We start from the raw sequence: 18847 nt of genomic DNA, 5'->3' as shown, positions 1-18847 counted from the left end.
TGAATAGTTGGAGGCCCACATCAATCTAAATTTATGTGGTAAATCCATATAGCGGGCCTTGGACCAAATAAATGATTGGATAAAGTTTGAGTTGCCTATGTTTATTTATTTATTAATATAGAGTAAGTATAAAATATTATTTATTCGGAGTTAACACTCAATCTTTTAATATTAAAGGCTCACACTTCTGTTATTTACGGTGTTCTAATCTGAGTTCTTAAGAAATAATAACAATTTCTTTATCATACGGAGACTACTTGGTTCGTGTTGCCTAGGTTTTTTGACTATGTTAATATTTTTAGAATAAACTATGCATAGAGCTAAATAAAATTAAGGACTCCCCCTTCTATTAGACATCCATGGGAAATGTTGTGTTGGAGGAAATTGAATCTTTGATTTCATTTGATTTGGAAGTATAGATCAATCATATTTTAGAGAATAAAATACCATTACGGATGCATCAGTGGAAATGAACCATGATAAATATATAGCAGGGATTTGGTTTTTAAAGAGTGCTCGTCAGAATTAGCAAATATCCCTCACCAGGGATCCCCGACACTGTGCCACTGAGATACCCTTTGGAAGGGGTCACCGGGAACTTTTGTTCTGTCTTTTGCCCTTTATCTTTGATTGTACATGGACTTCTCATTCTCTAATTTATGTGCACCATGGGTCAATGACGAACATGAACAAATGACAATGACGAACTTGTGAATTAATAAAAACATAATACACGTTAGGTTTAATTTAATTAAATATTCAAATGATAATGAAGAAGAGGATGTACATAGTCTACTAGAAGGGAGAGTCCTTAATCTTATTTAGCTTTATTTAATTAAGCTTATTTTTAAAGAGACAAATGATTTGATTGATTTGGATAATTAAAGAAAACTCTAGAGTAGATATGATAGAAGAAATTTAAATATTAAATTAAAAAATATAGTTTAAAGAGTAATTTGTAAATTAAACTATTAGATTATCATAAGGACTGGAAGAAAGGGACGAGAAGAAGAAGATATTTTCGTCTGGGAGATTGTGTTTGAATTAATAGCCAAAAGGAAAGGAAAAATCTAACGAGATGGGAGATTACTGTAATTGAAGCTGCAAACCATCAAGCTCTGTAAGAAGAACTGGGGTTTTTTCTTCTGTTTATCCATCAATGTTGTATTTCGGTGATGGAAGCTGATGTATCCATTTACTTCGCAACCCTCAACGGAATCATCTTTCTTTCTTTCTACTGAGATTTAGGATTTTTTGGGGATTTTTTTTAAAAAAAATATTTTTTTCGATGAAGATGAATGGTGTGGTGGTATTATTGTTACGGCTTCTCTGTTTCTTGGGTGTTTGTTGGATGGCACCAGCTAGTGTGGTGCTTATTGGAAACAACGTTACTCTTTCTTTCGACGATGTTGAAGCTAAATTCGGTGAGCTCTTTGTGTTTCTTTTATTTAAATTTCTTTTTGAAGATATATTTTCATCTTTTCCTGTTTGGTTCCTGAGAAAGTGTGGGAAATTAAAGCAAGAAATGGATCTTTCAGTATTCCGATAGCTCCAAGTTGAATATATAAATTCTCTCTTCATTGTGAGTAACTTATTTAATTTGAAGAAATAGGTGATTTATTGTTTTGCTTATATAAACTGTACATGAAGGACAAACTGATGCAACGTATGTTTGATTGAACTGAAAAATTGAAGTCCATTGGTGTTGACAATATAATTGAATTCTTGCGTGATGTTTCATTTTGCTGTTGATAATTTTCAGCTCCGCCAGTTAAAGGGCCGGGGAAATGTGGGGTATTATATTTGGCAAATCCTCTTGATGCGTGTTCGGATTTGAGTAATAATGTTGAAAAGGTTTCCAATATTACCTCCCCTTTTGCGCTGATTATTAGAGGAGGATGCAGTTTTGATGACAAAGTAAGGAGAGTGCAAAAGGCAGGGTTCGAAGCCGCTATTGTCTATGACAATGATGATGGTTTCTTGGTTACAAGTAATTCCCTTTTCCTTTAAAAACACCATCTCATTTTGAGTGATTGAAATTGTATATTGTACTTTTGCTAAACTTGGTTTTGTTCAAAGATACTTGGGCCAGTCAAGCAATTTAGTGCGAGCATTCCTATTTAAGTGCATCTAACAGACTTCTTTTTTTTCTTCTTCTTGTGAATTGATTCTTAAAGATCTTTAACAGGATATGCTGATAGAAATAAAATTGTATTCCTATATAATCTGTTTGTCTTCTTGAAACCCTTTGAATTGCCTTTTGACATTAATTTCTACTAAGTCCTGATTGCATCAGTTCCAATGCTCATCTTTTTTTAACCCTTTTGGACATTTTGACTATAAGCTGTTCTCCTAAGTTCATACTTCATATTGGATGGATAATAGCTTGGTGTAATTGGTAGTCATTATGCCATATTTTTGTTTTCTTATAGATCCAAACTATTCCTTCTTGCACTGCAATTTATCTGGTCACCATGATAACATTCCATTCTTGGTTTTGTTTCCCAACATACAATTGTGTGAACGAATTTGAATTTGAATTCTACAGTTGCCACATCCAAGCAAAACTCAATTGTGTATTATGTGATTCTTTAAAGCTATATGCATATTACACTTAAACAGTTAACTATAGTAACCCTCCATGCTCATATCTTCACTTCTTTTTATTTTCTTCTAGCTGAGTAAATATGTTGCACCAGTCAAGCTATAATTGATTTAATCTATCACACCTTTTATTGCAAAAATCAACTCCTCAAGTAACTTTCTGGATGTCGGAATTTACTGTTGGGAAGATACTGTTTTGCTAAAGTATATTAAAAATTACAGAGGGAGTGTGCTTGAAATTAAAGATATGTTATATTGTATAGTGGTGTATTCTTGCTGGATAACGGAAGGCTTTGAAGAAGAGTGAGATTAGGACCAAATCCTTTACCAACATTTCTTTCTACATTTATAAATATGCTTCCATTATTCATTTATATATATATATATATATCTTTTTTCCATTTCAAATTTATTTATTACCTTCTTGGTTTTCCTTGAGTGGCAGATGTTAGTTTCTGTCTGTCATCATTATTGTCCTCGAACATGTATAATTTTCTATATGGTGCCTCTAAGTTTACCTCGTCTTATATTTTTTACAGTGGTAGGGAATGCTTCTGGCATAAAGATACATGCTGTCTTTGTTTCCAAAGCTTCTGGTGAAATACTAAAAAAGTATGCTGGGTCTACTGATGTTGAGCTATGGCTAAGCCCTACTTTTGAAAACTCTGCATGGTCAATCATGGCCATATCCTTTATTTCTTTACTTGCCATGTTGGCAGTGCTCGCGACTTGTTTCTTTGTACGCAGGCATCACATCAGACGAGAACGTCCTCGATCTTCTCGAGTTCGTGAATTCCATGGAATGAGCAAGCGTTTAGTAAAAGCAATGCCTAGCTTGATATTCACTGCTGTTTTGGATGAGAATTCTACTTCAAGAACGTGTGCAATATGTCTTGAAGACTATACTGTTGGAGAGAAGCTCAGAATTCTTCCATGTTGTCACAGTAAGCTTCTTACAACACTGAAGATGACATTGCTTGCAATATTTGCTGTTGTAATTTTATTTGTTAATATGCTGATTCAGTGTCATTTTGCATGTATGTTGCACAGTAATTAGGCTGTCAATTCATGAGACTTTTTTTGGTGGCTATCCTATTTCAGTTCTTGCCCAATGATTTTTTGCTTTTTACAATAGGACAATTCTAGATTTAAATGGAAATGATTGGTTCTTGGTCCGTTTAAATTAGATGCATCTGATGCTAAAAATTCTTGTTTTTTTTTGTTTTCTTTTTTGTCCAAATTAAAACTCAAAGAAGGGAATTTAGGGGGTAAATAGATATTACTTCTGAGCATTTCAAATGGACCAGAGAATGTCGTTCTAGACCTTAGTGCTCCTCCATGAATTTAGATTTTAGAATAGCTTTGCTCATCATTAACTCCAAAACTTGAGGTGTTTTCTTGATCTACCTCTCTTCTCAAGAATTGTTCTTTATTCATATAAAAGAATATTTCTTGATTAATTCAAGTTATGATTAATTGATCCTTTATGTTTTTATCGCTTTCAAAAGTCTCTAAATACACAAGTTAGTGCTAGATGGGAAAACGGATTGCTATATATTAGTTATCCTCTAGAGTTTAAATCTGGTTATCACTTGGTACTTGCAAGTCTTAAATCTAATCTGGCTTAAAGAAATCCAAGTTACCCATAGATGACAGGTTGCATGCATACATGAACTCACATGTTTATATGCATGTAAGTTATAATACATGTTTGCTGTCCCTAATATTTGCATTTCTTTATGTTTAAAGCACAAATATGTTCTTTGATGATTTAAGAGTACTGCTATGATTATGCTAAAAATATGCTTCTTAAACTAATTACTATTGTAATTATGAAATCATTGCCTTCAAATATGATTGGCATTTTAAAGTACGAACTGTTTGGATGCTTAGTGAATTGAGCTTCAAGTTTGACCGAGTTGCCTCATGATGGAAAGTCCTTGTGGGTTTAGGCTATCTAGAAGCCTTCTTCCAATTAATAGTATCAGGAAATCTTGATGTCAATCTCAGACTTCTTTCTTCTTGCCTTTCAGTTTCCCACTCTGTTTTAGGTTTCAAACCAACACTTCTCTATCCTGTATTATTTTTTTTTCTTATTCTATACTGCGATTTACTGGAATATGAAACAATTCTTCTCTAAGAAGCTGTGTTATCCAGCCAAAATATCAAAAGGTTAATAAATTTGCAGTTGTCTATGTTCGTTGTCTTTATGGGTTGCTTTACAAAACCAACTCGTAAACACTTGTTTTGTTTTTAATTTGCGTCTATATTAATATTTCCTGGCATTTTTTCAGAGTTCCATGCTTTCTGCATTGATTCTTGGCTGACAACACGGAGAACATTTTGCCCTGTCTGCAAGGGTGACGCAAGAACCACAGCAGGTAGTTTATCGGCATCAGAAAGTACACCGTTGCTTTCAACGACCCCAATCTCCGTGTCCTCTGCATTACCATCCGTTCTGTCATTAGCATCATCGTCATCCATACAAATTGCCCCAGCGGCATGGGCATCTCCACCGGCTTCTCAGACTCATTCTCTTGCCAGCCATCCATATATTCAGCAATCAATTAGGTCCTGCCATCAATCTCCTTCCATGAGCATCTATAACCGGAGCTCAGTGGACCTTAGGAATGCATCCTCTCATAGATCTCGTGGTTCTCATTTGGTTTCGCCTACCTCATTGAATTACCCATCCTTGTCACCACTTAATCCAAGATACATGTCCCAATATATTCCAAGCCTAAGCAATGCATCACCAAGCTTAGTCAGTTCTTCGGATCACCAGCTGCATCCTCTGCGTCATAGTGGGTCAGCTGCTAGTTTTTCACCATTTGCATCAGCTCACTCGCTTCCTGATTGTTAATGAGGTAAGTAAATCACGGGGTGAATGCAATTACATAATTCAGTTGTTCTTGATACGGTGGATTGTGTTGTGTTCTTATCTAATGTCGAGAATTTAACTTGCCGAATTTGTACATTGTAGCATAAAAGATTTGTCATTTGTTTTGGTTTCCCCAAATGATGAGGGTATGTGTGCAATGTGAGTAGAGGATTGGAAACATTGTTGTCAGTCTTGTGAATATAGTTTTGTATGTTTTTCATGTGCGTTTCTCCTTTCAACTTTTTAAATTTTGATCTATGTTGTGGAAACTAGGGCTGTAAATGAGACGAGACAGATCGTGAGCTACTTGAGATCGAATCGATCAAAGCTCGATAAATATTCGGACCGAATGGATTTGACTCGAGTTCGTGCTCGACTCGAGTTCTTAACGAGCCGAAACGAGCTACTTGATATTCGACTCGAAAAGCTCGTGAGCAGCTCGAAAATATAATATATTAAGATTTTATTTTTTTAAATAAATTATCAATAATATTAATATTTATTATGTATTGATTTTTTTTAAAAATATATAGTGAGATTTTCATGTATTTAAGGTTTAGATTCGAGTTTGAGGCTTTAATCGAGTTAAGTTTAAGAATATTTTTTCATTTTGAGCTGCTCACAAGCTTCAGGTCAAGATTTCGAGTTCGAATCAAGTTTGAAAATTTTAAGCTCGCAAATTTTCGAGTCGAGTTTCATTTTAAAGTTTTCGAGTCGAGTCAAGCTCACCAATACTTGAGCTCGACTCGGCTCGTTTACACCCCTAATGGAAACTATCATTTTTTTTAATTGTCTTTAAAAACATTTTAATTTTTGAAAATTTATTTTGCATTTACAATTAGATTAAATGAAAGTGTTATTTATTTATGAAACGATAACAGAAATTGGATTGGACTGTGACTAAAATGGGAAGATAAATGCTTACTTGTATCAAATGGGTTCAAGTTGAACTAATAATATAATTTTTGAAAAGATATAATCAAAATATTATACATATTTTCCGATTTTTATAATAACAGTCAACATTATTATAAAACTATTAATGTGGATAAATTAATAACTCAAAGAATAATATCCTATAATAAAAGAGTTGAAACTTAATCGAACAAAAGATAAATACAAACAAATATCATTATTGAAAATGAAAGGTAAATATTAACGAATGGAAGAAAGCATGTTGTGCAGGTAAGGTACAGGATAACGTTGCATTCAATTTAATATGATCATTAGCGAATGCAATAAAGGATATGTGAAAATTGTAAACCAGTCAACTTCCCCAAAGGATTGGAATTACGCAGAGAGATCACTTGACCTTTTAGGAAGCTGGGGAAAATGGCTTATAAAATCATGATGAGAGCCACCTCAAGGAAATATCAACATACTTCAAAGCACAAGAAAAATATGCTTATGTTGGTTTGGATTACACATTTTAAGATAGAACATTTTCATGTTCAAATATGCCTGATCTAATCTTCTTTCGTCTCAACTCCATACAGACTGCTTCCGGGGTCGGAGTTCCCAGCATGATCAACCTTGTCACGACTGCCAACTGTTTGAGGTTCATCGTCTTTACGAATAATAATCATAAGGACGATCATCATGATCATCATCGCGACAACAAAGAGAATTATGAAGAACACTCCAATGCCAACTACTGAGTTGAGAAGTCCCATAAACAATGGTACTTTCACCGTTTTCTTTTCTGTTCTTCCTTGTCTATATCCTTCAAGGAATTGTGAGATTTGAGACCCCTGATCCTCATCATCAAGACTTTCAATACCAATAACCTACCATATTGACAAAAAGAACACTCTAATATTGTCTTGTATAAATCTTTCTTAAAATGATTAAACACTAAAAAGCTAGCAGCTAAAAATGTTATGAACAAGTCTACTCAAGAATGTATACCAATCAAGCTTACCCACAGTTGAAATGCAACTCATCTATAAGCACATTTTGAAAAAAAAAATATTGAAACTCGGCTGCTTAGTTGAATAAATAAACATGAACATACCGAAAATGCATCAGTTCACTTACATTACTACCCAATACCATCATGCATTAATCTCTAACATGATATTAATCCATTATTTCACTTCCTCTTTTGTTCCACCATCGTATGATCACTTCTCAAATGGTAATTGCACCCCCTTTTCCCCTCCTATCAAATTTATTTTTACCCTCTACCTTGATTGTAAAAATTGAGAGTTATGGGACAATATTTGAACAAATAATTTGTTAAAGGCTCAATTTCAGCCTTTTTCCTTGCATATAAGCATCATCACAATATGTTAACAATTTCCATTAGCTCTAAGATGGCCATGATACACAATCCTAATTAAGATGGTCATATAGATGTCAAGGATGTATAAGAATGAACACCACACAGATGATAAATTATGCTAAAATAAGACGAAAGTCACTACCGTCAGAGGGACTCGATCTTGCATTTAGAATTCAAGATATAATATGAAGAGAATTAATACTTACAGAAAAGTAGTCTTCATCTCCATTCCAGACAATCATTTTCGGTAAATTTGTCTTCTCCTTAGCATCAAATTTATCAGCGAAGTCTTCCCATTGCTTAAGGCCAAAATAACCAAATACCAAATCACGATTTGCAGATGCAGCCTCCTTCAATAACTTGATCAAGTTCTGTGATTGGTCTTCATTCTCATCCGCTGTGATTGTCAGGACAATTTTTCTCTCTTCATCTTTCAATAGCTTCAACGTCTCATGGTTCAAGGGCACCACTGGAGGGAGAAAATTCTGTTTTATAAAATCCTCCAAAAGTTTATCTGCATATTTGAAGCTGAAGTGTTAGATTTCCTTTTCTCTTTTTGCAGCCAGAAAATTTACAGATTGAAAAGCAAAATTAGCCTTGATTCCACTCAATACTATGTATTTAGTAGCCAATGTATGCCACACATCCATCCTTTTTTCTCATCTTACCTACACTCATCATTTTTCTAGAATCAAATCCTTCTCCACACTGATGTATCTATACAACAATGTGACATATGGCAAGCCATCAACAAAATCCATGTATCCCTAATCTAAGACACCATACCCCTTTCATATGAACACAATTTCCCTTTAATCTACATTCTGTTATATGAAAAACATACAACTGCACAATATTCAATTGTAGATCACTCCATTTAGGTATTTCCAGTTTCACGTAAAGCATCTACCCACAGAGTAGATGTTACAATATACGGTTATGTAACTCTATCAAATCCTTTAATAAACTAAATTTGTTTTTTCCACTGTCCCTAAACCTTATATAGGAAATACCAGATCAAGTTGTCTGATTAAAACAAATACAATATAGCATGTCTACAATATTATGTCAACCCCAAAAAAGTTGAATAAAATAATTCAACTACCTTCTTAAGATCCACCACAAAAGCAAATTTCTATGGAAAAGATTCTTATAGGCAACATGATAGTTAATACCAATGTTGGATTTTGCAGGCAAAAGTTACGCAACATATATGATTGTAGTATCTGAAAGACGCTTGAAACATTGATAACAAACTAACCTTCAAAAGGGCCATAGAAAATGCTTTGTTGCTTATAGTTAGGATGAATAGCTGCCAAAGCAGGTACTTTTTCAAAGTCATACAACACCATGGCATCATCAGAGAAGTTCTTTGCCACAGAAAACCATCCCCTTTTCTTGTACTTGACAGCTAAATTAGATAGAGCCGTCTCATTCAAGCCAAAACCTATGAATATAGGAAAGAAAGTCCCAGCTTCTTCAATAAAACCACTAATGGCAGAGTCTGAAGTAAGAATAGACACATCGGGAGAAACAAATTTCTTCAGAAACTGAACAAGACCGTCTGATTGCCTTGGTCCATAATAATCCATAGAAACCCCATGTATAAAGAGCTTGAGGGTAGGGTATGCACTGCAAAATCCAATTTCAATTATAAAGCCTGAGGGTAGCGTATGCTTTACTTATTGAAATAGATAATTCATGTTCTTTGATTATGCATAAAAGGCACCAATTGAAATGCATTGCAAAAAATAGAAAGAAATGCATCAAAACAAATAACTATTACTGTTAACAATAGGTTTTATTTAAAATGTCTATAGGTTATTCCCAAAACAATGAATTGGTACAACAATTTCTAGGTTTTTCAATTGGATTACCAGCACTACATAAGGACATTTCTACAAACCAAATGCATAAGAACTTTATGAAACGTTATTTCTAATCCACCATATAAAAAAGTCGTAGTCGCTTACTCAACATCATGTTTACTAGCAAGACGGGTAAATTTGTCAGCATTAACTTTGGCAATCACTATCGGATCTTTCAATCCTGCAAGAACAGGAGCAGCTTCATCTAACTGCAACGCAGAAAAAAAAAGAAAAGAAGTAATTTTACGTCATTGACACAACTACTAGGGGAAATTAAAGGCAAAACGATGGAAAGAAAGGTACCGAATATGATTAGAATCAAACCAATTCAACTAAAAAATAGAAATGGCATCCAAAAAACTATACAAATTTTGGGTTCTGCAAACACTGGATAAAGAGTAGAAAACCTGTGGGGAAAGGTGCTGGCAGTGGCCGCACCAAGGGGCGTAGAAATCGACGAGGATGTAATCGAAAGAGGAAACGGCGGAGTCAAAGTTGAATTCGTCCAACTCCAACACTTCCCCATCCACCTTAAACTCATCATATATCGAATTGATTCCAGTTGCCAAGATACACGAGAGAAGCAATATGATTATTTGCAAACGCATTTTCTGAATCGGAGAGGCTGCTGTTCTTTTCGCTTTCCTTGAGAAACGCCATTTCCGGGTCTTTTCCATGTTTCCATTTGTAAACCACTGGAAATATAAAACTATATTTCGAAGGTATAAAATCATATCTAGACCGAATATTTTAATAAAAATATCTAATAGCACGAGTGAAGCTATTTCAGATTCAAAAGATTGTCATTGCACATTAGAATCTCAAGATCGAGCATCATCATATCATATGCAGAGATGTTTAAATATTTATTATTATATAGTTTAAACAAATATTATCTTTATAATTATTTTAATTTAATAAAAAATGAAAATATTTAATTAATAATTACTTTTTATTAAATATTTAATATGATATATACATTGATGAGATACTTTTATTTAGACAAATTTGATATGCTAATATGGTGGGAAAAGAGAATGAATGTAACGTTGGAGAAAGTATTTTTTTAATTAATAATTGATATATGACTAATTCAGATCGGGTACTGCAGAGGCGGGGTGACCCTCTCAATCCAGTTCGCTCCATTCGCAAACGCCAGGATTCGAACCCCTGACCTTGCTTAAGGGACCAATTGTCTCATCCCACTAGACCAACTGATCGTTTGTAGAGAAAGTATTTTTTTAAATTAGAGTGAAATGAGCAATAAACTAAGAAGATATTCACATCCCTGAAGACAAAAAAAACATGACTTCATAAGTTGCATGTAGTGCTTGCAGAGTGGATCTCAGCCATGTCTTCAGAGTTGGATCATGCTAAAGGATCATCTAAGGTTTCGGATAGAGGCGAGCAACGTCTTGATGGGAACCCAGGGGAAGAGGTGCAATGGAGGGCCAATAATATTTTTGAGCAGACTGCTCGTGGTAATATGCAGGTTTAATCTTGCTATTTTCCGTTGATTTTATGTCTAGAATTATTTTTTGGAATGTTTGAGGGTCGGATTTACATGAAATGGAGAAATAGCTCTAAAACTTCAAATTCAACATTCTCATACTTTTGGGATAAATGCTTTGAACCAAAATCTAATATCACAATGCCAACCTTATGATTCCTTCTTTACTCTTTTTTTTTAAAGGTATTATAAGCTCACGCAAGGATATCAAGTGAGCCTTCTATCATGCCACTTCCAATTCAACTCAATTTTTAGTGCCATTACTTGATACCATATTATGATTGCTTATTTGATGTACAGATAGTGTAAACTTTATTTTACATTATTTACTTACTTTAATTTTAAATTTTAGTATTTATACTTATATAATCTAAAATTCTAAACCCTAAAATCCAAATATAATTCTTAAAAAAATAAAATAAACATCTATGTGTAAACTTTATTTTACACCGTTTCTATATATTATTTTAAAAATATATATATCAATATACCCACGTGCGGATAAGGATGACAATTCAATCCGAATCTGATGGATTTCGACCCGACCCAATTCGATAGAGTCAATTTTTTTATAAAAAAATCGGTTCGGGTCGGGTCAAATATTTTAAGCAGTGAGGTTTGATTAGGTCGGGTGAAGGGTTAAAAAACTCTGACTCAATTCAACCTGAGGATAATAATGTAATTTTATTAAAAATTTATTATTTTTTAATTAAATCCTTAATTTATACCAGATCGTATTTACACTCTAAAAAATCGGGTTGGTCAGAGTCAGGTGAAGGGTACGGGTCGGGTCAGGTCAGGTCGAATGTATGATATAAAATTTTTAGATCGGATTGAATTCGTGTGAAAGATGTCTATTTTCGAGTCAGGTCGGATTGACCAAAAATCCAACCCTAATCTAACCCGTTGCCATCCCTACTTGCGGAACCGGTACGAGACGAGGAGTGTCAAATGATATCCCAAAATTTCTAAGATAAAAAAAATCTCTCTATATACACTATAAATAAAAATAAATGACATTTAGAAAAAAATTTACACCTTTGAAAAAATAATTCTGTAATTTTATTTAAATATTATAATTTAAAATTAAGTTTAATATACATGAACCAATTGACTTCATTGATTAAATAAATGGTTGTTATTCTAAAGGTTCCGGTTTCGAGCTCCAACGATTGTAGGGTATTGTGCGTTCATTATCAAATGCTTGAAAGTTTTTAGAACATATAATATCACTTCTAAGCATCAAAGATTACTAAAAGAAATACGCTTAATATAAAAAAAGTGCTCAAACTATACATCTTTTCCCATTTAGGTGTCTAACTTTTTTCAAGTAATGGATTTTTTAATGGTGATGATGGACGAGCACTTACATGATAATATTGGTAATGTTAGACACTTAAATTGACAAAAAAAAATTAAATACCTAAGTGAAAAAAGAGATATAGTTTAGTCAATTTTTTTATATCACACCTTAAAATTATGACGCCATAACTTAAAATTTCTAACTCTGCCTCGAATATACCCTCAATAAAAATTCTGAAATTTTAGAATTACATCAACTAAATATTCATACAATATCTTTAGATTTGAAAACCTAGAAGTAGGAAAATATATAAGGGAAAACTATTTATTTAATCACCTACCTATTGCCTAATTTCTGTTTTAGTCTCTCAACTATTTTTTTAAATTATACTTAACATTATGTTTTAGTTTTGGTTTTTTCCTTTGTCGTTAAAAAAATTAACAGTAATAGTGATGTGTCACTATCAAGAATTACCATGTCAACATTGAAAAATAAAAAACATCACATCATTATCATTGTTAAATTTTTAACAACATGTGATCAAAACAGAACCAAAACGTAATGTTAGATATAATTTTTTATAATAAAAATGATAAATAAAAACAAAATAATACATCTCCGTTATTCAAATGAAGACAGAGATTTAATATTTAAAATTTATTAAAAAAACAATATTTTTATTTATATAGATTAAATTTGAGTTAATTTATTATGTAAAAAATCTTGTTTTATAAATATTTTTTAGTGAAATGAATGGAAGTGGTTTTTAATTGTTATTTTTTTAAAATTATTTCCCAAAAATTAACTAAACACATTTTATTTAAAAATAAACCTTTGGAGAAAATTCTCTTAATAACCTCATTTCATTAAAATATATATAACTTTGGTGCACTATTCCTTTTAGATACGGAAGATGTATCTAAATAATTATTAAAAAGTGCCGACCATTGCCACTTCAAATTTGTAAGTGCATGGTAAATTATAATTTATATTATAAATTATGTGACATAAAAACCCTTTAAAGTTCCAAATTAGATATTTTCATACATTTGGGGATGGTTTTCTTTAATACAATTTCTGATTAATTTGAATTATTTAAAATTTTCGTTACTCGTAAACTAAAAGTATGAAGTATTTGTGAAATATAGTGTTATTCATTTGAAAAGAACTAAAGCGTCCGCAATTTGATTGTTGCGTTACTTAATAAAGATGATTGTTAGAAGAGTTGTAAATCTAGAAACTAGTCTTTTGTTCAAGGAGGCTATGTATGGGATAAAATAATAGAGGCAATATGAGACGTGAGGAGAAAACTAAAGGGTGAGATCATAAACCCTAAAATTTGTCCTTCCTTACACACCCGTTGACGGTCTTTCCACCAACTAACATTTATCGTTCTCACGGCGGCTTTGATCAACAAATATTTTGTAATCTTCTCTTTTCAGTTTTCAACACCAATCTCTCAACGTCTCAATACTTCAACACGTTTGTATTTCAACCCATATTATATTATGATATGTTTACTGGGTTTAATGATTATTAAAGCAGCGGGACATTGAATTTTCCTTACAATATGAATGCGTGTTATTAGGTGAATATTTGAACGAAACCACAAAACTTCATCTCTCTCAAACAAAATTATTAAGTCAAATAAAGGATGCTTCTATCTTATGACTTGATCAACCGTCCCTTGTCCTTACTCTTTATATAGATTCTATTTCTCTCAAGGCTTGCTTCCCATATGGTCCGCTGCCTCAAAAGTCTTTAATTGAACTCGTGGTCGTCGATGGCGGATCAACAGAGAATCCATCCCGTCTCCGACATCGAATCGCCTCCACAAGCCTCTCCGACAGCCCCCTTGGTTCCAGTAGGCTCCACGAAATCCGACCACGTTAACCCCGTCCAACAACATCAACCCGACAACTCCCATGGCACTGCTCCTGTTAACCATACGAGAACTCCCAAGAAAAGGAGAAGCTGTTGGTGCAGGTGCTTGTGTTGGACACTGTCTATTATCTTGCTCCTAATCGTCATTATAGGGATCATCGTTGGCATCTTATTCCTCGTTTTCCGACCGAAGCTGCCGGATTATTCCATCGACGGTCTGGAGGTAACGCGGTTCAATCTCAGCTCCAATTCTAGCTTGTCTGCTGGCTTCGACGTTAACATCACCGCCAGAAACCCCAACAGAAGAATCGGAATATATTACGAAGGAGGTAGCCGTATAACCGTATGGTACAACGAAACCCAACTGGTGCAAGGGTCTATACCAAAATTCTACCAGGGTCATCGGAACACGACCGTGCTGGTTGTGCCGATGTCGGGACAAATCCAGAACGGTACCAACTTGCTGGCGTCGCTGCAACAGCAGCAGCTGCAGACGGGGAACATACCTTTGTTGCTGAGGGCCAGACAACCTGTGAGAGTTAAGCTTGGGAGCTTAAAGCTGCCGGAAATGAAGTTCACGGTTCGGTGCCGGCTAGTGGTGGATGCTTTATCTGCTAACAATGCCATCAGAATTTCGAGAAGCAGCTGCAGGTTTAGGTTTAGGCTTTAGACCTCCAGTTTCTTGACTGCTGAAATTATATTACTTTATCCATATTTTTTTACATACATTTTATTTTTCTTTAATTTTTCATAAAAAATGGAGGATTTTTACGAGGTTTTGTCCTCCATTACTTCTATACCATAAACTTTAGCTTCTTGATACCTATATATACGTAATACCTATTCTATTTATTCCAGAACCTATGTATTACAGTAATTTAAAATTCTTTTGTTAAAGATTACAGCTGAGGTGAATATTACCAAAAATAACATGTATATCTAGTGCAATCTCTCCTTTCCCTAATCCATAATTTTTTTGGTCAATTCAATATTTGACAATAGAAAAATATTAGATGACTAAAATAAAATTAATATATAATATTAATAATAATTTTTTAAAAAAAGATACATGATTAAAATAAAATAATGTGAATAACTAAATGATTGAATTCATAATTTATCTCCAATATTATTTTAAATCTCATTAAAAAAATTATAAATTATAAATCTAGTTTTAATCGTCCCTAGATGGGAGGGGAAGGGGACTGTAGGGAAAGGAAAGAAAATCATCGTAATGGATGTAAAATCTATGTTCTAAGGTAATATAAGAGAATAAATTTGAGCAGTTTAATCACCTGATCATATGTACTTATTAATCTTATCTTGATTATATTTTATTGTACTGATTGCATATGTGAAATACAAAATTAAAAAAATGTAAAATAAGGCTCATTAATATTATTTTAATATAATTTTTATCCTATTATTTTTAAATTTTAGGAATAAATCTTAAAAATTATGGTAAATTACACATTTAGTATATAAACTATTTTAGTACTTAAACTTTTAATTTTTTTCAAAACCATCATAACTTTTAGTTTTTGTTTTATTTTAGTATCCCGCCGTTAAAAACGTAACCCTTTTAGTACTTAAAATATTTGTTTTGGTCCGTTTTAGTACCTAAACTTTTAAATTTTGAACTGTACTAAAATGAAATAAAAACTAAACTTTAAATATGATTTTTTAAAAAATAAAAGTTCACGTAATTTACCCTAAAAACTATTATTACTCTGATGAAAGATTGATTTCACTTAAATATGTTATAATAACCCGATTAAACTATAAATTTACATGGTACTTTTGTAGGTGTACTTGTGTTCTTTGGTGTGAGTTTCCGAGTATGTACTGATTGTTTAATGTGAAATGATGTTTTTATCCTTAATATTGTATTGTATGTTAAAAATACTTTATTTGATAATTTTTTTAAAACTTCCTAAATTATAAATTTACATTTGATAAATTTACATTTGAGCCATTCTAATGTTTAACATGATATTCTTTATTTGGATAGATTATCCTGATAAATAATTGATTTTTATAAAAAGATTGAAGATTGAAAAGTTTTCGACCGTTTCTTGTCAGCTTGAATCTTTGCTATGCACTTTAGTTAAAAATTATATATCTCAACTCTAAGTAAAAATTCTATGAAACTCTTTTGTCATATCATTGTTTATACATGAACTACCACATTAATATTGTGAATTGTTATATTAGTATTGTAATAGTCAACAATACTTTTTATCGATCGTGGGTCGAAATTAATACAATTTAACGAGTTCGATGATAAAAACATATTAATTTAATTATTTTAAATATCAAATTAATACAATTAAAAGTATGAATATTGTTATTGATTTGAGTTTATTATAAGTATAAACTTGAACCTTTAATGTATCCCGACCCCAATCCTTGATAAATAGATGCATCACAGTGACATGTTTCTTCTTCATTTATGCATCTTGGTTGCTGTGGCGTTAGAAATTGGGTGGATGAAGTAAACAAAATAATGATGTTTATGTGGTTGCTTGTGGATTTGAATTTTCTTTTAACTTTGAGCAAAAGGTAAACATCCCATTTGATGACACAAGTAAAAGGCTAATGGACATGGACCTCTTGGAGGTTTTGAATGGGTAAACGCTTGAACCAAATTAACATTTTGGGTCTCTTGCTTTAAGCCCAATGAAACATGCTACTTGACACGGGGCTAGACTGTTGGCTAGCTGGTCCGTGCGACCCTTAGTCGTTTTGCTCGGTTGTTGGGCTCTAAGGCAGCATTGAAACCTAAGTTTGGTTGCTTAACTTGTTGCGAAAGTAAGAACAAAATGAATATGAACGAAAATAAGATATGCACAAGAGTATTTGGCTCAATTCCATTAGTAAATCACAATATTACTCTCTCTGATGAAAATTTGAAGCCGATTTGGTGTGTTTCTACACTATATAACATTTCTTTATTAAGAAAATATTTATTTTAAAACTTATAAAACCTCAATGATATATATGAACTTTCTAATATACATAAAACTCATCTTTGCCTCACTACGTCCCATTCCCCATCATTTTCCCTTCAAAATACTGTCACAGTAAGGTTCGCGACTAACGTCATGCCAGCTCTAGTTATGTGGGCTCTTGCACCGGCCACCACCAACGGAGTTAATGCCTTCTTGATGCTGCCGAAGCCTATATGTGGACATTCCTGTTATGAGTTTTAATCGAGAAGAGAGAAATGGAGATCGTAGAAGAAAGAAAGGATTTCGTAAGAAGAGAAGAAATGAAGATTACAGAAAAAGGATTCCATTCACAAAAAACATGCCTTCCTTACAATGGGTACTAGTTTTATTTGTTTACACAGTCAAGAAATCTAGATAATTGCCAGCTGTAAGTACTATGCTTAACTAATTGGTTTCTTCTGTTGTGGGTGACTTGGGCTCTTCTACGTGGGCCTCGTAACAACCTATCACGGGGTATGACTCGTGTTATTTATGGTCAGGGTAATCTTAATTGTAGCCATTAATTTTCTAGTTTCTAAAACGTTATTTAAACTAAATTTACGACACATGATGACCCATCTCGGGGTATGACTCGTGTTATTTATGATCCGGGTAAAAATTAAAAATCAACAACTAACCTTTAATTTTATTCGATTTACATTTTTGCTAATTATATTTCTGCCATTTAAGTTTATGTTATTTTAATTTCAGTTCTTAAATTTTTAGCATTTACATTTCAATCCCATAAATTATACTTTTTAACTTTTTGCATTTTTTTAATTTTAACTCTTAGGTTTAGTTTCTTTCTAATTTAGTCCGTAATTTAATTACTTACATTTAGGTTTATTAAAATCTAGTTGCTAAACTTTTTAAATTAGGTGAATTTTTTATTTGGTAATCGTATTTATGCCAGAGGTTCCATTTCAATTATTTGATCCCATAATTGGTTAAATTTGATTAGAATTAATGTTAGAGCTTTCACTTTAGGTTTAATTTCTCTTTAGTCCCTTAATAAAAGTAAATTTTTTATTTAGTCCTCGCATTTATGTCCGAAGTTCCATTTCAATTTTCGATCCCATAATTGGTTAGAATTGAGTAGGATTAATATTATAGCCTCTATTTAATGCTTAATTTCATTTTAGTCCCTTAATTTAGGAGATTTTTTATTTTGGTCCTTGCTCTTGCCCAAGGTTTTGAATTAATTATTCGATTAAATAATTTGTTAAAATTTGTTAGGTCTAAATATCAAAATCTATACTTTTAGGTTTAATCCTTTTGGTCCTTTAAAATTCATAATATGACTCTTTAGTTAGAGGGAAACCTTAATTAAACCCAGTTAGTATAACTTGGTTCAAAAAATAATTGTTTGATTGCATGATTCGATTTCAAAACAAGACAATGTTCATTTACTATGGGTTAATAGTGTATATTCGCATTATGCCTGGGGTGACCACTATTGATTCCCGAAGTAAATCAACATATTTTTCAAAACCTTGCATCATATTTTTTTTAAAAAAATATAA

At 32.7% G+C, this 18847-nt stretch overlaps 3 protein-coding genes across 3 annotated transcripts; 2 read left to right on the top strand and 1 right to left on the bottom strand.

The window, feature by feature from the left end:
* Positions 1 to 1014: 1014 nt before the first annotated feature.
* On the top strand, positions 1015 to 5705 carry LOC120192958 (receptor homology region, transmembrane domain- and RING domain-containing protein 2-like). The gene is made up of 4 exons (XM_039195624.1): positions 1015 to 1424; positions 1763 to 1990; positions 3144 to 3548; positions 4899 to 5705. Exons 1-4 carry the CDS (start codon positions 1289 to 1291, stop codon positions 5465 to 5467), a joined length of 1338 nt encoding a protein of 445 aa, XP_039051555.1. The 5' UTR covers positions 1015 to 1288; the 3' UTR covers positions 5468 to 5705.
* Positions 5706 to 6924: 1219 nt separating this feature from the next.
* On the bottom strand, positions 6925 to 10329 carry LOC120192948 (protein disulfide isomerase-like 5-2). The gene is made up of 5 exons (XM_039195621.1): positions 10045 to 10329; positions 9743 to 9846; positions 9031 to 9401; positions 7976 to 8283; positions 6925 to 7272 (listed from the first exon to the last, which is right to left on the bottom strand). Exons 1-5 carry the CDS (start codon positions 10312 to 10314, stop codon positions 6952 to 6954), a joined length of 1374 nt encoding a protein of 457 aa, XP_039051552.1. The 5' UTR covers positions 10315 to 10329; the 3' UTR covers positions 6925 to 6951.
* A 3854-nt stretch (positions 10330 to 14183) lies between these two features.
* LOC120192941 (NDR1/HIN1-like protein 6) lies at positions 14184 to 15093 on the top strand. The gene has a single exon (XM_039195614.1). The coding sequence runs from the start codon at positions 14234 to 14236 to the stop codon at positions 15002 to 15004; it is 771 nt and encodes a 256-aa protein (XP_039051545.1). The 5' UTR covers positions 14184 to 14233; the 3' UTR covers positions 15005 to 15093.
* The last annotated feature ends 3754 nt before the right edge of the window (positions 15094 to 18847 follow it).

The sequence above is a fragment of the Hibiscus syriacus genome, unplaced genomic scaffold (assembly GCF_006381635.1).
Source record: "Hibiscus syriacus cultivar Baekdansim isolate YM2019G1 unplaced genomic scaffold, ASM638163v2 tig00004258_pilon, whole genome shotgun sequence".
In the NCBI taxonomy this organism is placed as follows: domain Eukaryota; kingdom Viridiplantae; phylum Streptophyta; class Magnoliopsida; order Malvales; family Malvaceae; genus Hibiscus; species Hibiscus syriacus.
The sequence above is the reverse complement of the archived record's forward strand: the minus strand, read 5'-3'. Positions and strand labels throughout refer to the sequence as shown.

Bases quoted from the DNA above. Each gene is read 5' to 3' on its own strand.
- LOC120192958 (XM_039195624.1), top strand. From the start codon at position 1,289: ATGAAGATGAATGGTGTGGTGGTATTATTGTTACGGCTTCTCTGTTTC. The intron at 1,425-1,762 runs GTGAGCTCTTTG...GATAATTTTCAG, and splicing joins CGATGTTGAAGCTAAATTCG to CTCCGCCAGTTAAAGGGCCG. The intron at 1,991-3,143 runs GTAATTCCCTTT...TATTTTTTACAG, and splicing joins TGATGGTTTCTTGGTTACAA to TGGTAGGGAATGCTTCTGGC.
- LOC120192941 (XM_039195614.1), top strand. From the start codon at position 14,234: ATGGCGGATCAACAGAGAATCCATCCCGTCTCCGACATCGAATCGCCT.
- LOC120192948 (XM_039195621.1), bottom strand. From the start codon at position 10,314: ATGGAAAAGACCCGGAAATGGCGTTTCTCAAGGAAAGCGAAAAGAACA. The intron at 9,402-9,742 runs GTAAGCGACTAC...TGGATTTTGCAG, and splicing joins GCTAGTAAACATGATGTTGA to TGCATACCCTACCCTCAAGC. The intron at 7,273-7,975 runs GTAAGTATTAAT...TCAATATGGTAG, and splicing joins GAGATGAAGACTACTTTTCT to GTTATTGGTATTGAAAGTCT.